Source organism: Drosophila eugracilis, unplaced genomic scaffold, assembly GCF_018153835.1.
Source record: "Drosophila eugracilis isolate 14026-0451.02 unplaced genomic scaffold, ASM1815383v1 contig_1497, whole genome shotgun sequence".
Lineage (NCBI taxonomy): Eukaryota > Metazoa > Arthropoda > Insecta > Diptera > Drosophilidae > Drosophila > Drosophila eugracilis.
Window position 1 is genome coordinate 219,975 of NW_024572310.1, and position 22,173 is coordinate 242,147.

General features: G+C 46.0%; 1 protein-coding gene across 1 annotated transcript; it reads right to left on the reverse strand.

Moving 5' to 3' along the window:
* Positions 1 to 12,094: 12,094 nt before the first annotated feature.
* LOC108112994 lies at positions 12,095 to 13,678 on the reverse strand. The gene has a single exon (XM_041819483.1). It carries the CDS (start codon positions 13,676 to 13,678, stop codon positions 12,095 to 12,097), a length of 1,584 nt encoding a protein of 527 aa, XP_041675417.1.
* Between the last annotated feature and the right edge of the window lie 8,495 nt (positions 13,679 to 22,173).

A 22,173-nucleotide genomic window follows, 5' to 3' on the forward strand; every position in this document is an offset into this window, starting at 1 on the left:
TAAACATTCCACCTCCCGCGTGGGCTACAGCCCAAAAACTTCAATCAGAACTAGATTTTCTGAAAGAAAATTAATGAGTAACAAAAATAAATGCCCAAAGATTGCCGCCACTCACTCAGTACCGATAAGGAAAATTAATGAAAAAATAATAACAAAACCTCCATCACCCAAGCCATTACCGAAACTAAAAAAGACGTGCCCGAAGGATTGCCCTGGACCACTGGACAGCCCCCACTGCAACCACACCTGTGCGAGGACCGGCACCGGTAACGCCTGAGTCCAAAATGCCCCGGACAGCAGCAGCAGAAAATAGAGTGCGGGAATACGCCACCTCCTGCGCCACTGAGGGAACGTCAGCGTAGCCAAACCGGCGACGACCAGCTGACGTGGAAAAAAAAGGGAAATCAACTGAGCAGAAAAATTTTTTTTTAACCCATGCACTGCTTTGCATAATTTTTTTGATTGCACTGCGATGCATATTTTTTTATATAATATAATATTTCTTTGAAAAATTGAGCGGAACCTCTTTTGCCCAATTTGAAAGTATGGCCCGTATAGCTGTACAAATAATAGGTAGGAAAAGATGTTAGATAAAAACTCAGATTAAAAATTTTAATTTAATGAGAAGTAATAGCATAAGTAAAACAGATCAAATTAATGATTCTGACTATTACTTCCCAGAAAAATTAAGTAACATTACAAAATTAGCCTAGGGCTAAATTATTCATATGATTGTGAAGTCTGTCTGTATATTTCCTACTGTATTTGTTAATTTCTTCTTTTATTGTTGGAATGTTTAGGTCTCTGTGGATGTTTGCATTGCTTACATAAAATGGAGCATCGTCAATTTTTCGCAATGTTTTCGACTGGTAGCGCTGAAGTATATCGATATTTGAGTTGCTAGCTGTTCCCCAGAGCTGGATAGCGTAGGTCCAAACAGGCTTCAGAATGGTTTTGTAGAGGAGAATTTTATTTTCCAAAGAGGCTGCAGATTTTTTATTAAGTAGCCAGGACATTTTCAGTGTTTTTATTCTGAGCTGTTGACATTTCGCTTTTATGTGGGGTTTCCATGTTAGTCTGCGGTCGAGGTGCATGCCAAGATACTTCACACATGAATCTTGTGGAATGGCTGAGCCGTAAAGTGTCACGTTTGGGCAGTTTCCTGGTCTTAATGCAAATGTTATTTGGACAGACTTCAGGGAGTTGATTTTAATTTTCCAGCGAAGAAACCAATATGCAATAATATTGAGCTCACTTTGCAACAGTTGAGAAGCTTCGTCTCGACATGAACTTGTTGCCAGGATAGATGTATCGTCAGCATATGTTGCAATGGTGCAATTATTTGTTACTGGCATATCTGCCGTGTATAGGGTGTAAAGGACTGGTCCTTATACACTCCCTTGTGGAACGCCTGCGTTTATGAGAATTAGTGTTGACGTTTCATTTCTCTGCTGCACGTAGAAGCATCTTTTGGACAAATAGGATTTCAGTAATAGATAATATGGGGCAGGTAACCATTTCTTAATCTTGTAGAGTAATCCCTTGTGCCAAACACGATCAAACGCTTGTTGAACATCTAGGAACGCAGCAGTACAATATTTTTTGTTCTCAAGCGCAGATACAATTTCATTGGTGACCCTATGACATTGCTCAGTGGTGCCGTGACCTTTTCTGAATCCGAATTGGTATTCAGGAATGATGGAAAGTTCGTCCAAAATTGGCAACATCCTCTTCAATAGTATTTTTTCAAACACTTTCGAGAATATTGTCAACAGACTAATGGGACGGTAAGATGATAGTTCTGATTCTGTCTTATTTGGCTTGAGGATCATGATGATTTCTGCACATTTCCATTGACTTGGGAAATGGTCTAACCTGAGCATGGCGTTAAACACTAGCGTAAGAAACCGTATACAATTTAATGGTAGATTTTTGAGAGTGATGCCGTCTATCTTGTCCGGGCCTGGCGATTTTTTATTACTCAAGCATTTAATTTCTGTCACGACTTCGTCAAAATGGATTCTTTTAATTGGCAAGCTCATTTGACAGGGTGACCCAAGAAAGTTTTCTACTTCAGCTTCCGTTGTAGGATTGGAAATGTCGTTAGGCTGGAACACAGAGTGCAGGTGTTGTGCAAATGCCTCAGCTTGTTCATCATCGGATCTACACCAAGTTCCATTGTTTTTGCGGATGATTGTGTTTCTTTTGCATGGTCTCTTCAGATATTTAGTGGCTCTCCACAGATTGTACTCTTTGTTGCTAGAATTGGGGTCTAAATTTCTCAGATATGCCGCTAGCGATTCATTTCTTAGGTTAGACAATAATTGTTTAAGCTCAGATGCCGCTCTATTATATAATCTTTTGTCAGCAGGATAGCGAGTTTCTTGCCAACGTTTCCTCAGGTCCCTTTTGAGTTTAATCTTTTTCCGAATTTCAGTTGAAAATACAATTGGTTTGATTGTTGGTTTCTTTGGCTGTGATTCGTATTTAAGTAGCTCGCTTTGTGAATTGCAGTTGTGAAAAACTCCACAGCATAATCTATGTCCTCTCCTGTATTTAACGAAATGTCTACGTTTATGGCTTCTTCTAGGTAACTTTTAAACCCGAGAATGTCTGTGGAAGCAGAGATGACTCTATAGGGCTTGTCGAGCATTTGAGCTATTGTGCTATATGTCGCTATTATCGGCGAGTGATCTGAGTTAAGATCAAAACTTTCCATTAGGCGCATGTGTGTTTGAGGGATACCAGAAAATACTAAGAATCAATCAAGTCTGGAGTTTTTCGCATATCCGTTGGCCAGTATGTAGGCTTACCAGTAGAGAGAGTTGATATATTATTGTTTCGTATGCATTTGTACAACTCGGATCCCTTTGGGTTAATGAGTCTGGAGCCCCAGTATGGGTGTTTGGCATTGAAGTCGCCTCCAACAATAAACTTTGTCCCCAGTCCTTGAAAAAAGTTTTTGAAATCGAGCTCTTTTATTGTGAATCTTGGTGGGAGGTAAATTGCTGAGGTTGAAACATCTGCGTGCATGCTGTCCATGATTTTAAATTTTAGACCCTTCTTAACAATAATTGCTGCGCCCCTATGGGCTCTATCAGACGGATGATCAGCTCTTATTGTGTCATATCCGACTTCTCTAAAAAATGATTTACTGGAGAAATGCTTTTCAGAAAAAAGCATGATGTCGAGAGGTATTCGTACTAGTAGCATTATTTCCTGCAGCAACTTGGGCGTAAGATTGATAGTTTTTAGGTTGTTGCGTCGGCACTATAGGTGTTTGAGATATTTCAGAAACATTTTTAGTATGGTCCTTGTAGTGCATCTGTTTTCCAGCCGTAGTTAATTTTTTTTGTTATGAGCTCTTTATAGACCCTACACCCTTTGTAACTAGCAGCGTGATTTTCGTTGCAGTTCGCACATTTTGCCGGTTGTTCTTTATCTTTTGTACATAGGTTGCTGGGATGCTTACGAGAGCATTTTACGCACCTATGAGTTTTGGAGCAATAGGATTTTGTGTGCCCGAATTCCTGACAACGGTGGCACTGAACAATGTCTTTTGCTTTACGAGGGGGTTCTATTTTGACAATCGCGTTATCAATGTGCTTCACTTCGTATATATCTTTGTTATTATTGTTGGGCTCTATGTCAAGAAAGAATAGATTTAAGGGCTCTTTGGTTCCACGTCTTTTAATGTTATTTATGTTCCTGACTGAGTGACCTTTGGACTCCACGTCTCGTTTAATGACCTCAATATCCGTAGAGAAGTGCAAATTCTTTATAACGACCTTTAATGCTCTTTCATGTTTAAGCTGGTATGTATGAAACTTAACAAAATCACTAGCAAGAATTTTAACAAGGGACCTATATTCATCAATTGACTTAACCATAATTCTCACTTGGCCATCTCGTTGAGTTTTATAATGGAAATTTTCTTTTTAATTTTCTTTTCGAGGTAGGCTAGCATACTACTTATATCACTAACATCCGATAAGAAGATGGGAGGCGGCTTGGCAGGTTCAGCAATGTTATCTTCAGTTATCATGTCCAGGGCTTCGTTTTCGTCTGCATCGTTACCTTTTTCAGTTGTTGAGCGTTCCGCTAAGATAGAAAATTTATTGGAGCTAATGCTGGGTTCGGTGTCCAGGGCAAGTTTTTTCTTTAGGAGAATCGGTGAAACTTGATTTTGTCTCTTTATTCCCTTTGGCTTAGGTTTTATTCTCTGCCAGCTCCAAACTGAGGTATCGTCTTCTTCGTCGCTCATGTTGACAACAACACTTTTATGGTGCTTATCAGATAACACCGTTATGTTTTTATTTTATTTTGTTTTCGTTTGTTTTTGATAGCTTAAGCGTAGCTTCCGCGTAGAATTCAGGCACGTCTTGACTCGGAGAGTATTCGATCCCGAATGAAATAGAAATTGAAAAAAAAAATATATACAACATCTAAAATGGGTTTAGTAGACACAAAAGTTGTAGATTCCACGGCAAATGTCGTTAATAAAATTGAATCCGAAAAAATCGAACTTCAAACAATTACAATATTGTTGATGATAATCGTTGTTATAATGTTAGCAAGCGTATTGATAAAATTATATAAATTACACAACAAATGTTTAACGAAAAAATTCCAGAGTCAAGCAAATGACCTGGACAAAATCTAAAATAAAAAACCCAGAAAAAACAAAAATTATTATACACAAATGTAAACACCTAAAATCTAAGAAAATTAAATAACAGAAAATAAATATTAAAATATATTACGTAATTCTCTTTACAAAAGTATGGCTAAACTAAAGGCATGAATTGGGACAAATTGTACGAGGAGTTATCAATAATTAAAAATAATTTTGACAGATCGTACAAGTCTCTAACTCAGAATAGACCCATTCAAAAGAACAAGGTTAGGAAGCACGTTGAAATATTAGTAGAGTGCTTTAATGAAGCACGTATGATAATACATGATCATAGGGAAAGACTAAATCAAGATCATTGGTCAAAGGTATCGAAACTTTTAATACGACTACGATCTAATTTAATATTTATTAAACAAAAGTTCAGTTTAGAAATATCATTACCAACCGTTCTAAACACTCCAATAGCAGTTGACACTGCACCTGACTCGGAATCAAAAGAAACGAACGAATCTGAGTCAGAAGAGCTTCCCAAAGTTCTTCTAAACTGTTTGCTCCTGTGAACATATCGTCTACATAGAAGTCACTTCAAGTTACCTCTGATGCGACAGGATGTGACTCAGAGTACATTTTTGCCAGTTCAAAGAGGCCACAAATGGCCAAAAATGGAGCAGAGGCTGTTCCATCAGTGACAGTGTTGAGGCGATAGGTTTGGAGAGCTTGCGTCGACTTTTCCCTCCACACGATAAGTTAACTTGCCCATACATCTTCGAGATATCAGCAGTCAAGGTATATTTGTGTAATCGAAATCTTGCCAAAATAGCGTAAAGCTCCCCCTGAATCGTTGCACCCACCATTAGAGTCTTATTTAATTAGATCGAGTTTGACGTTTTACTTGAAGCGTCAAAAACAACTCGCAACTTTGTGGTGCTACTATCAGGTCTGAGGATACATTGATGTGGAATGTAACGAGTCGTTCTTCCCTACAGTAGTGATATTCAAATAGGATTCTTTCCTGCGTAACCGCAAACGCTGTGCTAAGTCCTCGGTCATAAAGTTTATTTGAGACCCTGAGTCTAACAGAGCTCGTGCTAATTGAAACTGTCCAAATCTATCCCGTACCTTAACGACAGCCGTAGCAAGAATAACTTGGTCACTAGTTGCAACATGACAAGAATGGGCTTGATTGGGATGATCAAATGCTACTGAAGGTGCTTGGGCTTGCGCTTGAGGAAGTGATCCCGAAGAAGTTGTTTGCTGCTCTACCCCGTATCTGTGAAGAAGTGTGTTATGAGGTTTGGAGCAAACGCGACACTTTACTGCTTTGCACTTCTTGACTGGATGACCTGGATTCAGACAATTGATACACAACCTATTGTGTTTCGTAAAATCGAACCGTTGGATCACTGATAAAGCCATGAAAGGTTGACAACTGCCTAAACTATGGTTTGTCGCTGAGCAATATCGACATTTTGATTCAGGTCTGCGATCTGTTTGTGTGCATGAGAAGGAAGATTTGGAATATCCTCTATTGGAACCTTGGTTAGGCTTCCCTTTACTCTTGGTTGACTCTTCAGCAGCTAAATGTTGATATCGCCGATTCAACAGAGTCGCACAATCAGACCATGTAGGCAGAGTATTATAATCTAGCTGTTCCTCAAATTTGGATTTTGTTGTGTGATCTACTTTGGACATTGCTATGTGAATAAAAAATTGCGTTGTTTATTTCCTTTTCACTACCCAAGGACTGTAACGATGCGTAGAGGGCCGATATTTCATCTATAAGAGACCTCAAGCCTGATGCAGAGGGCTTTGATACTTGCGGGAGGTCAAACAGCTGAGAAATCGTGTCAAAAAAGATCAAACATTTATTATCGTACACGTTTTTTAGACTAGCCAATGCCTTCTCATAATTTAAATCCGAAATTTGAAAAGCTTTCACAGTACCTAATGCATCATCTGTTAGACATGTTAGCAAATGGTTAAATTTCTCTATCTTTGTTAGAGATGGGTCGTTACGAACTAAACTCTCAAAAAGACTTATAAAATTTTTATAGTCGGAATGTTTTCCACTAAATTTCGGTAGATTCATTTTTGGCAACTGAGACGAATGACGATAACCACCTATATCACTTTGACTAAGTCTCTGAGGCTCGCATTCTCTCATTGCGGACCGATATAACGCTTTTGTAATTATGCACATCTCCTCAACAGACGCTCTTAAATCATTCACTGGATTTAGTACATCGATATCTCCTTGAATATCCATCAATTTCTCGCAATATGATTCGAGAAGTTGCATTCGGTATTCCATTTGAAACCTATCGAATGAAATGGTTTTTTCCTCGAATGACGTTCTCATACGTTGAATGTCACTCATTACCCTGCCGTGTTTTTGCATAGCCACTATTAGTTTAGCACTAGGCTTTGACGATGATTCCTTTTCTTTCTCAGACATTTTAGGTTAATATAAAAAAAATAAAATACTCCAAGTAAAACCAGTCGGACACAAGGGTTGAATAAATTTATTTCCAAAATGCTCAAATGCTTCCTTAATAAATTTCCAACAATATCTAAATTTTAAATTTTAAAAATTAAACAAATTAATTTCTCCAAAAAAAATTTATTGGGTTGGATAAGGGGTTAAATGTGCGCAGAAGCACCACCAAAATGCACAAAATACGTTTGTATGTGTATTTGCCGTTTAACCAAAGCCGAAAAATGCACAAATGTTGAATTTCATTTGACAAATAAATTGTCCAAACTATTTAAGTGGATCCCATACGGGTTAAAGATGCCCACAACCACCGGCAAAAAAAACCAACAAATGTATTAAATTTTTTCTCCAGGCCGAATCTTTGAATATTTACCGAATTAATATGCAGGCAAATATGTACATATAAACATAAAACTGTGATCAGGGCTTAAATTCACTGCCGAGTTTTGTAGGGACTTTTGGCTATATACAGTTTGAAAACCACTGCCGCTGCAATTGGCGCTAAAAATTAACCGATGTATTGTTTTACATATGTACATACATATGTACAGCATAGAAGCCACTGACACTTATATATAGCAGACAAATAACTGCTCTGCAAATGCACAAAAGGGAACCGAAATTGGCGGCGAAACGCTGGTATGTTTGTACATATGTATGTAGATATAGCTGTACTTTTCAAGTTGCAGCGTATGTATATAACGCACATAAAATTTTCAAATTCTCGCAAAATTTAAAACACCGTAAGTTTTGTCAAAGGCAGTTCACTTTTTTATTTTATTATTCGGAAGTTAGGGTATATTTGGGGTGTAATAATATTTTTAATATAAAGGTGCCAAGAATTAATACTATGTAAAATGCACGCATACACACATAAAGTGGAGTGCTCACAAATTTTAATTTTTGGCACTGAATACCTGGTTGTTGTTAGGCATAATTTTCCAAGCACTTTCCTTCCGCATCCAACTGCTTTCGCCAACACTTCACTGCTTCGCCGAATTCCACCAGCAAGAATTTTCGCCAACAAATTTAAAAAAACTAAACAGATGCCGAGACGACGAGAGGTGCACTGTTTTTTTATTGTTTTTCCGACGCGAAAATTAATAACAAAACTAGCCGTAGTCCCTGTTCGGGCGCCATGAAAATCCGGGAGAGTTTTCCCGGAAAAATTACTTCAAAAATTTAAACAAAAAAAAAGACTTGCGACTAGCGGCTGGGGAATTTCCAAAAAAAGCGAGACAAACGAAACGAAGTTGGTTCCAAAGTTTATTGCTGCCAGCTGCTTCGAGGTTCGATCGGTTAATGTTCTCCCGAGAGCAGCATAACACTTCGCATAGCCACGAACTGAAAAGCTTATCAGTTAGATCACAACAACTCGGATGTGCTCAAGATTGAGTGAAACTGATAAGCTTTTGTACATTGGTTTTTAAGGTGGTTTGTTTACATTTTGCCTGCGTATTCAAATAATTATTTCTTTTCATCTTTCCTTAAAACTTACAATAAAACTTAATCTACTGCTCCAACAAGGGTCCCAGGAGTAGCCAACTCGCCCTCCCTGAACATTACTATGGAACACAACATCCTCAGTCTTCCGTACCTTCACCGCTTAAGTGAGCGTAATCTGGAACACATCAGGGAGAATAGTCGGGGAGAATATCAATAACTATCATTTACATCAGATAGTACTGGTAGCAGGAGCAATATGCTGCGCGTTGATCTGCGTCGGTTTTACCTATCGGCGAGTCATCCAGGCCAGGAGAGCTACGTCCCAAATAGCGGATATGATCGCCCAAATAGGGTCGGCCGAGGGCGGCCCTAATCCCTGAGGGGGAGTAGTTAACTATGTCAACCGGACGACGGCAATGACCGATTGTCCGAGAGTTCGCTCCGGCCAAATTGCTGATACAGCGTCTGGCCGGAAGCCCGTGCATAGCCGGCAAGCACTACCCATTGGAGTGGCCGCTATGATTCTCTTTTTATGTTAGCTTTAAGTTCAGTTCATTTTGAAATCTCAATAAAGACAGAGCCATCGCTCTTGAGTTTGAATTCCGGCACCGTCATACAGAAAATTACTTTTGTTATTATTGGTTGTTGTGCCTTAAGGGCCAACGATAACGGAGGTAGTTCCTCCCTACATAACTCTCAACAAGTGAAGGAAGACCGCTAGGCGTACCTGCCTGGTGCGCTACACAACCCCTAACGAAGGAAGGAAGAACACTACCGGCCTGGCACACCCCCTCCCGCTGACGACACAACGAAAGCTGCCAGGGGACTCATTCTAATTTATATGTACTTACAATTCGTCAATCAATCAATGTGCCTTAGAAAAGGAAAAACATCGATCTGCCTCCGGTAAACATTGACGTTGCCGATGTTTCGAAAACATCGATGTCATCGATGTTCGCATCGATGTTTCTCCACCTCTAGTATGTATTTCCTGGTGGTATGGTTGTTCCATCGATAGGTTCAAGAATAAATATCTCTTCTTCTGTTAACGTCGGAGGTGCCTTCTTGGTGTCGAGTAATACCAGTAAAACGGCCCTCGTATCAGCGATGTGCAATAGAGGTGGAGAAACATCGATGTTCACGTACATTGATGTTTTCGATGTGTTTGGCGAAAACATCGATGAAACATCGATGATTTAAATAAAAAAATGTGCAGTTATTTTAATGTGTTTGAACTTTATTTGAATTTGTAATATTTAAAAATTAAAAGTCAAATTTTCAACAAAAAATATCCAATTTATTAATCGATAGGTTCAAGAATGAATATCTCTTTTTCTGTTAACGTCGGAGGTGCCTTCTTGGTGTCGAGTACTACCAGTAAAACGGCCCTCGTATCAGCGATGTGCAATAGAGGTGGAGAAACATCGATGTTCACGGACATTGATGTTTTCGATGTGTTTGGCGAAAACATCAATGAAACATCGATGATTTAAATAAAAAAATGTGCAGTTATTTTAATGTGTTTGAACTTTATTTGAATTTGTAATATTTAAAAATTAAAAGTCAAATTTTCAACAAAAAATATTTAATTTATTAATCGATAGGTTCAAGAATAAATATATCTTCTTCTGTTAACGTCGGAGGTGCCTTCTTGGTGTCGAGTAATACCAGTAAAACGGCCCTCGTATCAGCGATGTGCAATAGAGGTGGAGAAACATCGATGTTCACGGACATTGATTTTTTCGATGTGTTTGGCGAAAACATCGATGAAACATCGATGATTTAAATAAATAAATGTGCAGTTCAGAGAACGGCAAGGGTACACCCAGACAATGAGCGCACTCGAATCATGTGTGCCTTTTCGGCACTCAGAGTGTGATCGGCACCCTAAAATAAGGGTGTGTGCCTTGCACAAGCTCATTTTGAATGTGCACTTGCGCACCCAGTACTCTTTTCAACAGACACCCGACACACTCATAGCAAATGAAGCGAGTGTCTTGAGACACCCATGTTTTTGGGAAAAGTGAGTCGGGTGTCTTGAAAATGAGTCGAGTGTCTTGAAATGAGTCGGGTGTCTTGAAAATGAGTCGAGTGTCTTGAAATGAGTCGGGTGTTTCGGGTGTCTTCGACTGATCTGAGTGTTTCGGGTGTCTTCAGCTGTATTGCATGAGCAGGTCATTGAGGGTTGACCGAATAATTTTACATGAAAGGAAGGAAGGAAATCCCAATAATGGTCCCTTAAAAAAGGCCAAATATTTTAGGATTTGCCATGTCAGGCCATCTACCTGCTATTCGCAGTGCAATTGACTTATGATCTGTATTCTTATACGCATCTGCAAAAAACGGGAATACATTTGCAGGTAGATGGTTTGATAACAACACGGAAAATCCTAAAATATTGATGCAATGTACGTTTTTTTGGGTTTTTTAAGACTTTGTCATTAAATACTTGTAATGATTATAAACTCTTATTTTTTAATATTGGTTACTGAAGACGGCAATAATTTGTATTATTAGAAATATACTTTTCTAAGATTAAATTATTGGGATTTCCTTCCTTCCTTTCATGTAAAATTATTCGGTCAACCCTCAATGACCTGCTCATGCAATACAGCTGAAGACACCCGAAACACTCAGATCAGTCGAAGACACCCGAAACACCCGACTCATTTCAAGACACTCGAATCATTTCAAGACACTCGACTCATTTTCAAGACACCCGACTCACTTTTCCCAAAAACATGGGTGTCTCAGACACTCGCTTCATTTGCTATGAGTGTGTCGGGTGTCTGTGCATTAGGATCATGTGCCTAGAATTGAGCGGGTGTCAAAAACGCAAACACCCTAAACGCACAAAGCGATCTGTGCACTCCGGGTGTGTGCTCTTTTCTTGCTGTTCATGAGTGCGACACACACTCGAAATGTATGAGTGTGATTCGGGTGCCGAAAAAAGACACCCTTGACGTTCTCTGGTGCAGTTATTTTAATGTGTTTGAACTTTATTTGAATTTGTAATATTTAAAAATTAAAAGTCAAATTTTCAACAAAAAATATCCAATTTATTAATCACTTATTAAATAAAAACGAAAAGAAAAGCCAATTAAAATAAAACTGTTCATGATATTCATGTTCCACTTCTTTGGTATATAGTCCTATTCTTAGTTTGTAAATAAAAACAAACAAAAAACAAATTTTGTATCAATGTTTCAATATACATGTCGTCTTGTGAAGTGCGGAGTTGCCTTAAACGGCTCCCCCCACGCGTAGGTCCAAAGAAAGGTGAACTTCAAAGGCCTATGGCTATGGCGTACGGAACGTTTTATTCTGTAAATTCATTAAATTAGTTTACATGTCAAATATAGCTCTTTTTCTTACCGCAGGGTGCCCTACTACTATTCACAAGAAAGTGAAAAGGCACTTTTCGGAGGCATTCATATAACCGCGATTAATAAGCCCGTACTTCAATGGGCCAAAAATCGGATAACTTAACAAATACTAAATTTCCTATTAATACTGAGTTAACTATCGATAACAATGTTTTGACCGTCGACATCCCCGACCCCGTGAAGACCCGCTTCACTCAAATCTAAAACTGCAAGTTTAGAGACGTGCCGCAACATTGTCCAAGATAGTCCATTATTATTTACGCGCACAGTGGCGCGTCTGACGACTCCATCAACTCCGCTGTATACCTCCTCCACGATGCCCTTGCGCCACTCTCGTCTGGGCAAGGCAGGATCGCTGACGAAGACCATATCGCCCTGGCGGATGGGCTCCGTTCTCCGGCACCACTTCTCGCGGCGCACAAGCGTAGGCAGGTACTCCATGACCCACCTCCTCCAGAAGCGGTCCCGTAGCATGCGGGCAATCCTCCACTGCTTTCGCGTAGAACCCTCCTTGGGCCGCTCCACATCCCATCCGGGCGTATCGGGCAGGTTAGCTGCTCCCTTGAGCAGTTCGTTTGACGTCAACGGTGCCTTTTGGTCCGCATCCACTGGCAAGTGGGTGAGCGGACGCAAATTGACTATGTTTTCCGCCTCTATTAGGAGACTCTCCAAAACATGGTCCCTCGGCGCGACTTCCTTCAGGGTATGGCGCAGCACTCGCTTGACGCACTGCACCATCCGCTCCCATACTCCGCTCTCAGACGGGTTGGATGGGCAATTAAAGAGCCATTCAATGCTCCTGCTGGATAACTCACTCTGTATCCTTTCCGTCTCGAACACGTCTCCAAATCGCCTGGCCTCCATGTCAGCTCCCACGAAGTTCTTGCCGTTGTCACTCCGCAGTTTACGTACTGGTCCTCTACGGCAGACGAAGTTCCTGATCGCTATTATACAGGAATCCGTTGACAGGTCATGCGCCAGCTCCAGATGAATCGCCCTTGTCGTCAAGCATGTGAACAAGGCGACCCAACGCTTATCTCTGTGACGAGCAACAGTCACCAGCAGTGGCCCAAAGTAGTCTAGTCTTGTGTACTTGAATGACCATCCTCCAGCTTCCAAGCGATCCTCTGGAAGGGGTCTCATTATCGGCGGCATCGGCCACGTCCGTTGTAGCTTGCATTTGTTGCACGACGAAGTTACCTCCTTCAGCACTCGTCTTATCTTCGTGACCCAGAATCTCGTCCGGATCTGGGCAATCGTCGCATCCACGTTTTGATGCTTTATCTGGGCGTGGTAGTGTCTTACTACCATCTCCGTAAGACTGTGCCTGTGTGACAGTATCACAGGCCTCCTCGCACTGTACGGCATGGACAGCGCGGCATCGACTCTGCCATAAACTCGCAGAACTCTATATTTGTCCACGTAAGGCGCCAGACTTCTAATCTCGATCGAGTTGGCGACGTCCTTTCCGCGTTCCGCCGACCTCATCTCGGCGGGAAACGACTCCAATTGGGCCTGCCTGATTAACAGGTTCTCCGCGGCCTCACACTCCGTTGCAGTGAGTCCATATTCCTCGAGCTCGCTTCTCTGTTTGCGGCACCGTCGCGCAAACCTCAGGACCCAGGCGGTGGTCCTCACCAGGCGACTGAAGCTCGAGAATCTCTGGAACAGGATGACAAATTCATTTGATGCTACCAATGCGAACTCACCGGGCATCTCCTCTTCATCAGGTGCATCTGGAACATGCTCGGTCCTCATGCTCCACAGGCGTTGGCCAGCCGCTTGCTGGCTGCCTCAAAAATGCGGGACCGCTTAGCCACCGGGATTCCGGGCTAAGGTTCGCCTTGCTCTGCGACCGGGTCGCATCATCCGCTGCGTTGTCAGCTGTAGGTACCCATCTCCACTGGGAAACCTTCGACGACTCCAAAATCTCCGCCATTCGGTTGCCAACAAACTGCTTATACCGGCGGTGGGTGCTGCCGATCCATTTCAGCACCGTTTTTGAATCCGTCCATAAAACCGTCTCGCTGATATCCACACTGTGTTCTTCCTTGACAGTGTTCATCACTCTGGTTCCAAGGACCGTTGCCTGCAGCTCCAGCCGTGGGTCGAACGTTGACATCAGCAGGCTCAAAAACTCCCTATTTGGTTGGACTCGTTCTCTACTTAGGACGCTTTTTGGCACTCGATGATTCTCCACGTTGAATCTGAAGTCATCCGTTGCTACCTGCCAACGCATTCCAAGGATTTTCTGCTCAGACTCACCCTATCCGACGCTCTTGACTTGTCCAGGTGGTCCCAACGCCGCTTCCACGATGGGTGAGCTGGATAAGAACTGGCATAGCTCGAATCCAGCCTCCGCGTGTATCTCCTTCACTCGGGTAGATACCTCAATAGCTTCGCTCTCCGTATCGAAACTATCCACGTAGTCATCGACGTAATGGTGGTCGATGATGGCTTTGACTGCCCTCGGATCTGAATCCCGAAACTTCAGGGCATTCACCGTCTTGACGTAGTGCGCAGTGCTCGGCGAGCAGGCTCCAAAAGTCATTACGTTCATTACGTATATATCCGGCTCTCGATCGTCGTTGCCATCACTCCAGAGGAACCGTTGGGAACATCGATCCTCGGGTCGGATCAGCACTTAGTGGAACATCTCCTTGATGTCCCCGCAGACTCCGTCTGCTCCTTCTGTAAAGTAGAAGAGCACAGCTGGCAAGGGCTTGTAGTGCTGTGGCACTTTGTCCAGCGAGTGAGGTTCCTCCAACCTTGGCTGCAGCATCGATCACAAGCCGGACCTTACCGGGCTTGTTTGGGTTTTCCACACCAAAATGTGGCAAATACCACAGCTTGTCGCTCTTCACCGCGACCTCATCCGGCTGCAGCTTCCTTGCATATCCTTTGGAAACATGGCCCAATCCACTCGTTGGGTGGTGGGAAGCTTTGCAACAAGCTCCTCCATGAGGGTGGGGTTTCCCAGATGTTGCTTCGCCTTCGCCGACTGCAAGAAGGCCGTGAGGTTACTTACTCTAGTTGCGAAGGGAACGATCCTCGCCAGGTTCTGCTCCGTAATCGGCGGCACCTCTCGCACGCTGTTCAGCTGGCTGCGTATAAGCTGCTCCGGTCGGCCAAATCTAAAGCGCAACTGCTCCATCACGGCTCTGACGTTCGCAGGGTGAATCAGCAGCGACTTCACTGTCTCGCGTGCTTCATCTTTCAGCGCCTTCAACAGCCTCTGGTTGTTCTCCAGGTCCGTGCAGTTGTACGCTTGGATCGTCTCCACAAATGCACAATTAAAGATGGGCCAATACTCGGGCTGCCCTCCAAATATAGGCAAGTCCGGGAGCCCAAGGGACCAAGTGAACAGTGAAATTGTGTGGTGACAAAAATAAGACATAATTAATATTGGCCAGCCGGTGTGATTTATTTCCAAAAATTCCTAAATTCATTTCACAGTCCGCCGCTGGCGTAATATTTTTTTCCCCAATCAGTGTTTTTTTTTACACCACACAGCTTTCTGTTCCTCCATTTATACAGTCCACAGTCCACTGTTCCAACCTGGGCCTCACGTGCATACATATACTTACATATATACATACTTGCATGCATGCCATATATTTTCTGCCTCCAATTTCAGGAAATAAATACATGACAAAATTGAACTGAAATAAAATCTCTTTAAAAATAAAAAAAACCGCCATTACACTACAAATCCGTGATTGTGTCGCCTAAGTTCTCAACCTCGCCGCCTCAGTAGCCGTGTTGTTTTTTTTGGTGCTGTTTTTTTTCTTTTGGGGGGAATTACGAACGTTACTTGTCCATTCTCCCTGCCTTTAGCGCAGCTTCTACTCCGCATCAGGCAACATCCGCCTACAATCTCAACAAACCTCGTATACTATTGGGTTGTTTTTTTTTGGTTCCTGAAGTTTTGTTTTCACATTCGATTTGTGCCGCACACGATCTTCCTTTCGACATCGGCGCCGCTAGTGCCCACTAGTTCCTTGTGATCGCAATCCATCCGCGATCTCACCGTTCTCATCACTTTAGTGTGACCAGCCACCGCTTCGAACGAGGCCCCTATTGCGCAAGTCAGTCGACAAGCGCTGACCAGCGAATTAATTTTTGAGAATGCCCACAGTCATCAGTTTGGACAGATCTCAATCCGCATCTCCGCGGACGCCTCTTTTGAAGCCTAAAGCGACCAGGGCCATTCCAAGGGCAAAGAGTGGCGAAAACGTCAATACAATCCCCGATCCTTCACAGAGGCAGACTCGCTCCGTTGTAAAAATGGCTCAAAGTGCGGTCGAAGTGGCGCTGAAAAAGTTCATCGCTACAACAGATCGAATTAGCCAATTTGAGGCCAACATCAATACCCCGGGCGCCCCAGAAACGGAAATAGGCTCCCAATACATGTGCGAAGTCCATCGAGACCAAATTCGGGCACTCTGGGAGAAGGTGGAGAAGTGCTATGAGAGCTGCTCCGATTTGCTAGCCGTGTCCGACGACAATTCGGCCACCTCAGCAGTGCTGGAATCGAAGTACAGCTACTGTTACTCCGTATATTCGAGGTGTATTGCCCAGCTTCGGGAGAAAATTGCCTCCCAATCCACTCAGGCTTCCGTCAATGTCCACACGCCCGCGTCTACAGGCTGCCGGTTACCTCCAGTGGATACCGAGGTCTTTGCGGGTGATTACCTTCGGGGGCCCACCTTTAGAGACTTGTTTGCGGCCGTTTACATCCAAAACTCGCGGCTCACCCCGGTAAAGAAGTTGTTCCACTTGCTGTCCAAAACAAAGCAAAAGCCTCTCAGACCGTTTTGAGAACCGGCGGCTATTGGTCAATAGCCAGTTGAAGATCCTTTTCAACCTCCAGGCTATTTCTCCAGAGTCCGGGGTCGCTCTGAGGGAACTGCCGCCATTCAGAGTTGTCTGACAGCCCTACAAATGTCCGCCATCAATGTTGAGTCTTGGGATTGTCTCCTGGTTTTTATGATTTCCTCGAAGCTCCCCAAGGTCACACTTTCTATGTGGGAGCAATCCGTACATAATAAGGCCGAAATTCCAACATGGAAGGAATTAGATAACTTCCTGACAGAGCGCCATCGCACTCTGGAGGCCATCGACTACGTCAGGCCTAGTGGCTCCGGGCAATCTCCGCCTAGGTCGGGACTTCCTCGAGTGGCTCCGGGCCAAAAGGGATGCGATCTCTGTTCGAGGGAGAACCACCCTATCCGCTTATGTCCGAGTTTCCTAGAAATGAACGTGGGCGGGCGCTCCGACTACATTAAGAGGAAGCAGTTATGCTTGAACTCTTTTGCCCGAGGGCACCAGCAGCGCGAGCGCCCATACCTGCTTCACATGCCACAGCCGACACCACGCCCTCCTGCACCGTCGGCAATCCGTTCGCTACCGCTCCAAGTCTGCCTACTCCAGCAAGAGCTCGACCCGCACAAACTGTCAGAAGCACAAACGGCTCAGAGGATCAGTCGGATGTGCAGGTGTGCTTCGTTTTTTCCTCACGAGTTGCCCGTAGCCTCGGTGACTCCTCACCAAATTTTGGGAGGTGGAGGATGTGCCCACACAGATCAATTCGGAATCGGATTGAGTTTGCGAGCACCATTTTGTCCAGACGACGAGAAGAGACGAGTGTTTTTTTTTTTTTTATATTCCACGGTGTATTATTTATTCGCTCCTTACAAACTATCTTATAGATCTACTGTACATTTTTTCTTTTCCCTGACTGGGCTGCAAGAGCTTGGACCTAAGTCGTGCGGTACGGCCGTGAAGCAATGCTTCGCACAACTCTGACGCCCTACTCCTCCCGCCCGTTACGTGCCCTCTCCAGGGCTCTCAACTCCATCATGGTCTTGGCCACATATACGGCTATGGCTTCCCACTTCGCCGGCGTCTGCAGCATTAGCGGCACCATGCTGCTGGGTGTGAAGGGCTCTTCCAGGATCTCCTCCATGGTTAGGCGATCCTCCACAAATCTCCTACATTCAAAGAGGACGTGGAGAGGGTCCTCTGTGACTCCACTGCCGCACGACGGGCAAAAGTCCTCGCTTTCGTGGCCAAAGCGCTTTAAGTAGCTTCGGAAGCACCCATGGCCGCTAAGGGCCTGCGTGAGGTAGAAGTCTACCTGGCCATGCTTCCTATCAGTCCACTTACCCACGTCCGGAATGAGCCGAAACGTCCAGCGTCCCTTGGAAGATTCCTCCCATCGCCGCTGCCAGTTTGTCAGACTTGTGGCTCTCACTTCCCTCCTCCTGACCGACACTGAAGAAAGGCTGTCCTGCGCCATGTTGGCCAGCTCCTTCCTTTCTCGGACCAGCTCTTTGATGGGTATCAGCCCTGCGATCACTAGGGCCGCGTCGTCCGATACCGTCCTAAAGGCGCAGGATATCCGTAACGCGCAGAGGCGGTGGTCTGCCTCGACTCCCCGCGCATAGGACCTTACTCCCATCGCCTCGGCCCACACTGGGGCGGCGTAGAGGATTTGGGAGCTCACTACGCTAGTGATGAGCTTTCTCCTTTCCTGCCTCGGGCCTCTGATGTTGAGGAGCATCCGCGATAGGGCTCTCGTCGTCTCGCTCGCCCTCCTGTGGGCGTACTCAAGGTGCTCCCGGAACGAGAGCCTTGTGTCCAGCCAGACCCCTAGGTATTTTATGGCTCTCCTCGAGGTAACGGCCACTCCTCCTACAAGTACGGTCGCAGTCTCGACCTTCTTCCGGCTCGAAATCAGCACTGCTTCCGTCTTATGTGGGGCGAGGAGAAGGCCGGCGCTAGCCATCCAAGCCTCCACTTTCACCACCGCGGAGTTTGTTAGGGTTTCCACCCCACGAACTGTCTTCGCCACCACCACAAGGGCTATATCGTCGGCGAATCCTACGATGGTTGTACCCTCCCCCATAGGTAATCGGAGGACTCCATCGTACATGGTGTTCCACAAGAGCGGCCCCAGTACAGAGCCCTGAGGCACTCCCGCGGAGATCACTCGCTCCTTCTGCCCTTCCCGCGTATCGTACAGGAGTACTCTTTCGCGCAGGTAGCTGTCCACCATCTTTAGCAGATATGCCGGGATCCTCAGCTCCTTCAGGGCTTGGAGAGTCCGCGACCAGCTCGCCGTGTTGAAGGCGTTCTTCACGTCCAGGGTGGTAACCAGGCAGTATTGCTTGGCACCCCCATTCCATCTGGTGCCTTGGATGGCGCTTGCTGCCAGGTTCTTTACCCTCATAATGGCCTCCACCGTTGACTTCCCTTTCCGGAACCCGTACTGCTCGTCTGCCAGTCCACCTTCCCTGCTTATCGCCGCCTGGAGTCTTGTGGCCAGGATCTTCTCCAGTACCTTGCCTACCGTGTCTAGAAGGCAGATCGGTCGGTAAGATGCGGCCTCTCCTGGTGGCTTACCTGGCTTCATTAGCAGAAGGAGCCTCTGCTTCTTCCACACCTTCGGGAAGGATCCTTCATACAGGCACTGGTTGTAAATGGCTGCTACCTTTTCTGGTATTTGGGCCAGAACCACTTTTAGCGCTCGATTTGGCACCGCGTCCGGACCAGGAGCTTTCTTAGAGGCTAGGTTCCGAGCGGCCACTAGCACCTCCTCTGCTGTGACGGCTTCCACCGGCTCGTCTTCCAAATCCTCAATAGCCGGGCGGATTCCCTCCGCTCTACTGCTTGGGAACAGGACGTCGATTATCGCCCTCAGTGCTACCGGGTCGGAGGGGGGTTGGCTCCCCGCCTTGACCTTTTTTGACACCATTCTGTACGCCTGTCCCCATGGGTCGTGATCCGCTTCATCGCATAGCTTGAGAAACAACTCTCGCTTGCTGACCCGAATGGCTGTTTTCAGCGCTTTCCTAGCTGCCTTGAACTCAAGGTGCCTTTGCTCCTGCGCGTCGGTGCCTCGAGCTCGCTGCAGGGATCGTCTAGACCTTAGGCACTCTTTGCGGAGAGACGAGACTTGGCCTGTCCACCACGGGGCCGGCTTGTGATGCCGAGCAAAGGTCGTGCGCTCCTTCATGCTTGCCTTGCAAGCCGCATCAAGGGCCGTAGCAAGCGCCTCCGCTGATTCGTTGGCTGTCTCGTGGAGATCAAGCTCCGCCGTTCGCATATGGGTTTCCAATTGTTGGACTACTAGCGTATCCTGCCGAAACGCCTTGCCGCAGGGGGGAATGCTCGAGATCGCCTGGCTGGTTCCAAGCGAGCAAAGTATGGCCTCGTGGTCACTGGCCGTGAAGATGTCGGCGATTTCCCACGTTGATGTCCGTGCCAGACTACTGCTGACGAAGGTCAGGTCGATGATGGAACCGGCGCCTGCTCTGTTGTAGGTTTCCTGGTTGCCCTCGTTGAGAAGTGCGAGGTCCAGGGGTGCTAGGATCTCCAGCAAGGCTCTACCTCTAGCATTCGTGGTGGTACTCCCCCACTCCTGTGCCCACGCATTAAAATCACCCGCTATTAGCACTGGGTGCTTGCCTCTGGCATCGACCGCAAGCTCCTCTAGAGCCTTGCAGTAAGCATCGAGTGAGAGGCTTGGGGCTAGGTAGCAGCTGTACACCCATGTACCTCCCCACTGGATTCTCACGAACCCTTCGCCTCTCCTTACTTGACATGGTCCTTCCGCGGAACTGTTGCAGATCCAGATGGCCGCCTTGCCCTGATTGTTGGTCGCCCACTCTTCGCCTGGCCCGACGCTGTACGGCTCGCTGAGAATAGCTATGTCAGCATTCACCTCGCCTACCGTGTGTCGCAGGAGATCCTGCGCCGCTCTACAGTGATTCAGGTTCAGCTGGATCACTTGCATCCTGTCTTATCTTTAACAGCACCAATGGAAAGCGGACACCGTCGACTTCCTGCTAGGTGTTTTGCCTCCTTCTCGCCTTTTGTTGCGCAAACGAAGCAGGTGCTCTCGTTGGGGCAATTGGCGATCTTATGCCCGCTTTTGCCACAGCGGATGCAGCATCCGCTCCTATCCGTGGGGCTTCGACACTGGCTCGCTATGTGGCCAACTTCCAGGCATCGGTAGCACCTCGGTTGACTCTGCCTCTCCCGAATCCGACACACTGTCCATCCGATCCTCACCCTGCCTTTGCTCGCAACTACAGTCGCAATTTTGCTGGGTAGACCGATGATAGCGGTCTGTGTGTCCCAGGTTTTTGCACGAAGACTCCTTAACCTGACCGCCTTCCCATCCACTTCGAACTGCTCGGTCAGTGCAAGCCGAATGTCCACCTCCGTCGCTAGCGGATCGAGGTCCCTGATCTCTAGGTACTTCATTTTGCTATCCTCAGACAGTGCCCGCACTTCGGCAGCCCCTTGTAGAACCTTTTCGAGGTTCTCCCTCATGGCGTCCGTGCTATCCGTACGGTTTTTTGCCAGCTCGAGCAGCAGGTTCCCAGTAGCGGTGCGGCGCACTTTGTGGACATTTTGACTGAATTCCTTCAGCTGTCCGTCCTGCCGTCTGGTGACCAAGGCAAGCACCTCGCTGTACTTCATTCCCTTGCCTTCCACGACTAGCGCGTCGGGTCGGGTGGACGTCCTTGGCTTCCTCCGTGAAACTGTTTCCCATCCTGGTCCTGACGCTGCGGTCTGTGTGGCCATCCTCTGGCCCCCTACTCCCGCTGTCCTGGCGTCGGGGTGGCTTGAAGTCCGCTGGGTGGACCCTTCTCTTGCTCGGATTTTCGGGGCCTTTGCCGAGGCCGGTGGCGCGCCTCTTGGTGGTGGAGCCGCGCTGTCCTGGCTAAGCCGTCGCCACTGGTCGGTCTGGGCTGCCGCTTCCCTACGCCGGGTTGGGAGGGTTTGCGTACTCTGGTCTGTCTTCGCAATATCTGCCTGACCGCACCTCGCACAGACGACCTCCGCCGCTACCGCCGTTGTCCCTACATCGCTGGGGTTGGAGAGGATCCCGCTAAGGCCTTCCTGTAGCTCCTTCATCCTGCAGAACATCCTCTTCATTTTGAGATTGATGCTCCTCACTTGTTTCTCGTGCGTTTGCTGGATGATGTCCTCCAATATCTCCTCTAACTCCGCCAGCATGCTGGAGCAAGGCTGCCCTGTTGACGCTCTCGTCCTCTTGGCTGGAGTCGCTCTCTGGGGCTCTGATGGACTGGATTGTTCCCTCGTCCTTTTAGGGGTCTCCTTGTCTTCACCCGCGGCGAAGAGACGAGTGTGGCAAGTACGGTGTGACGCTCCCCTTACGCGACCCCGAGCATAAG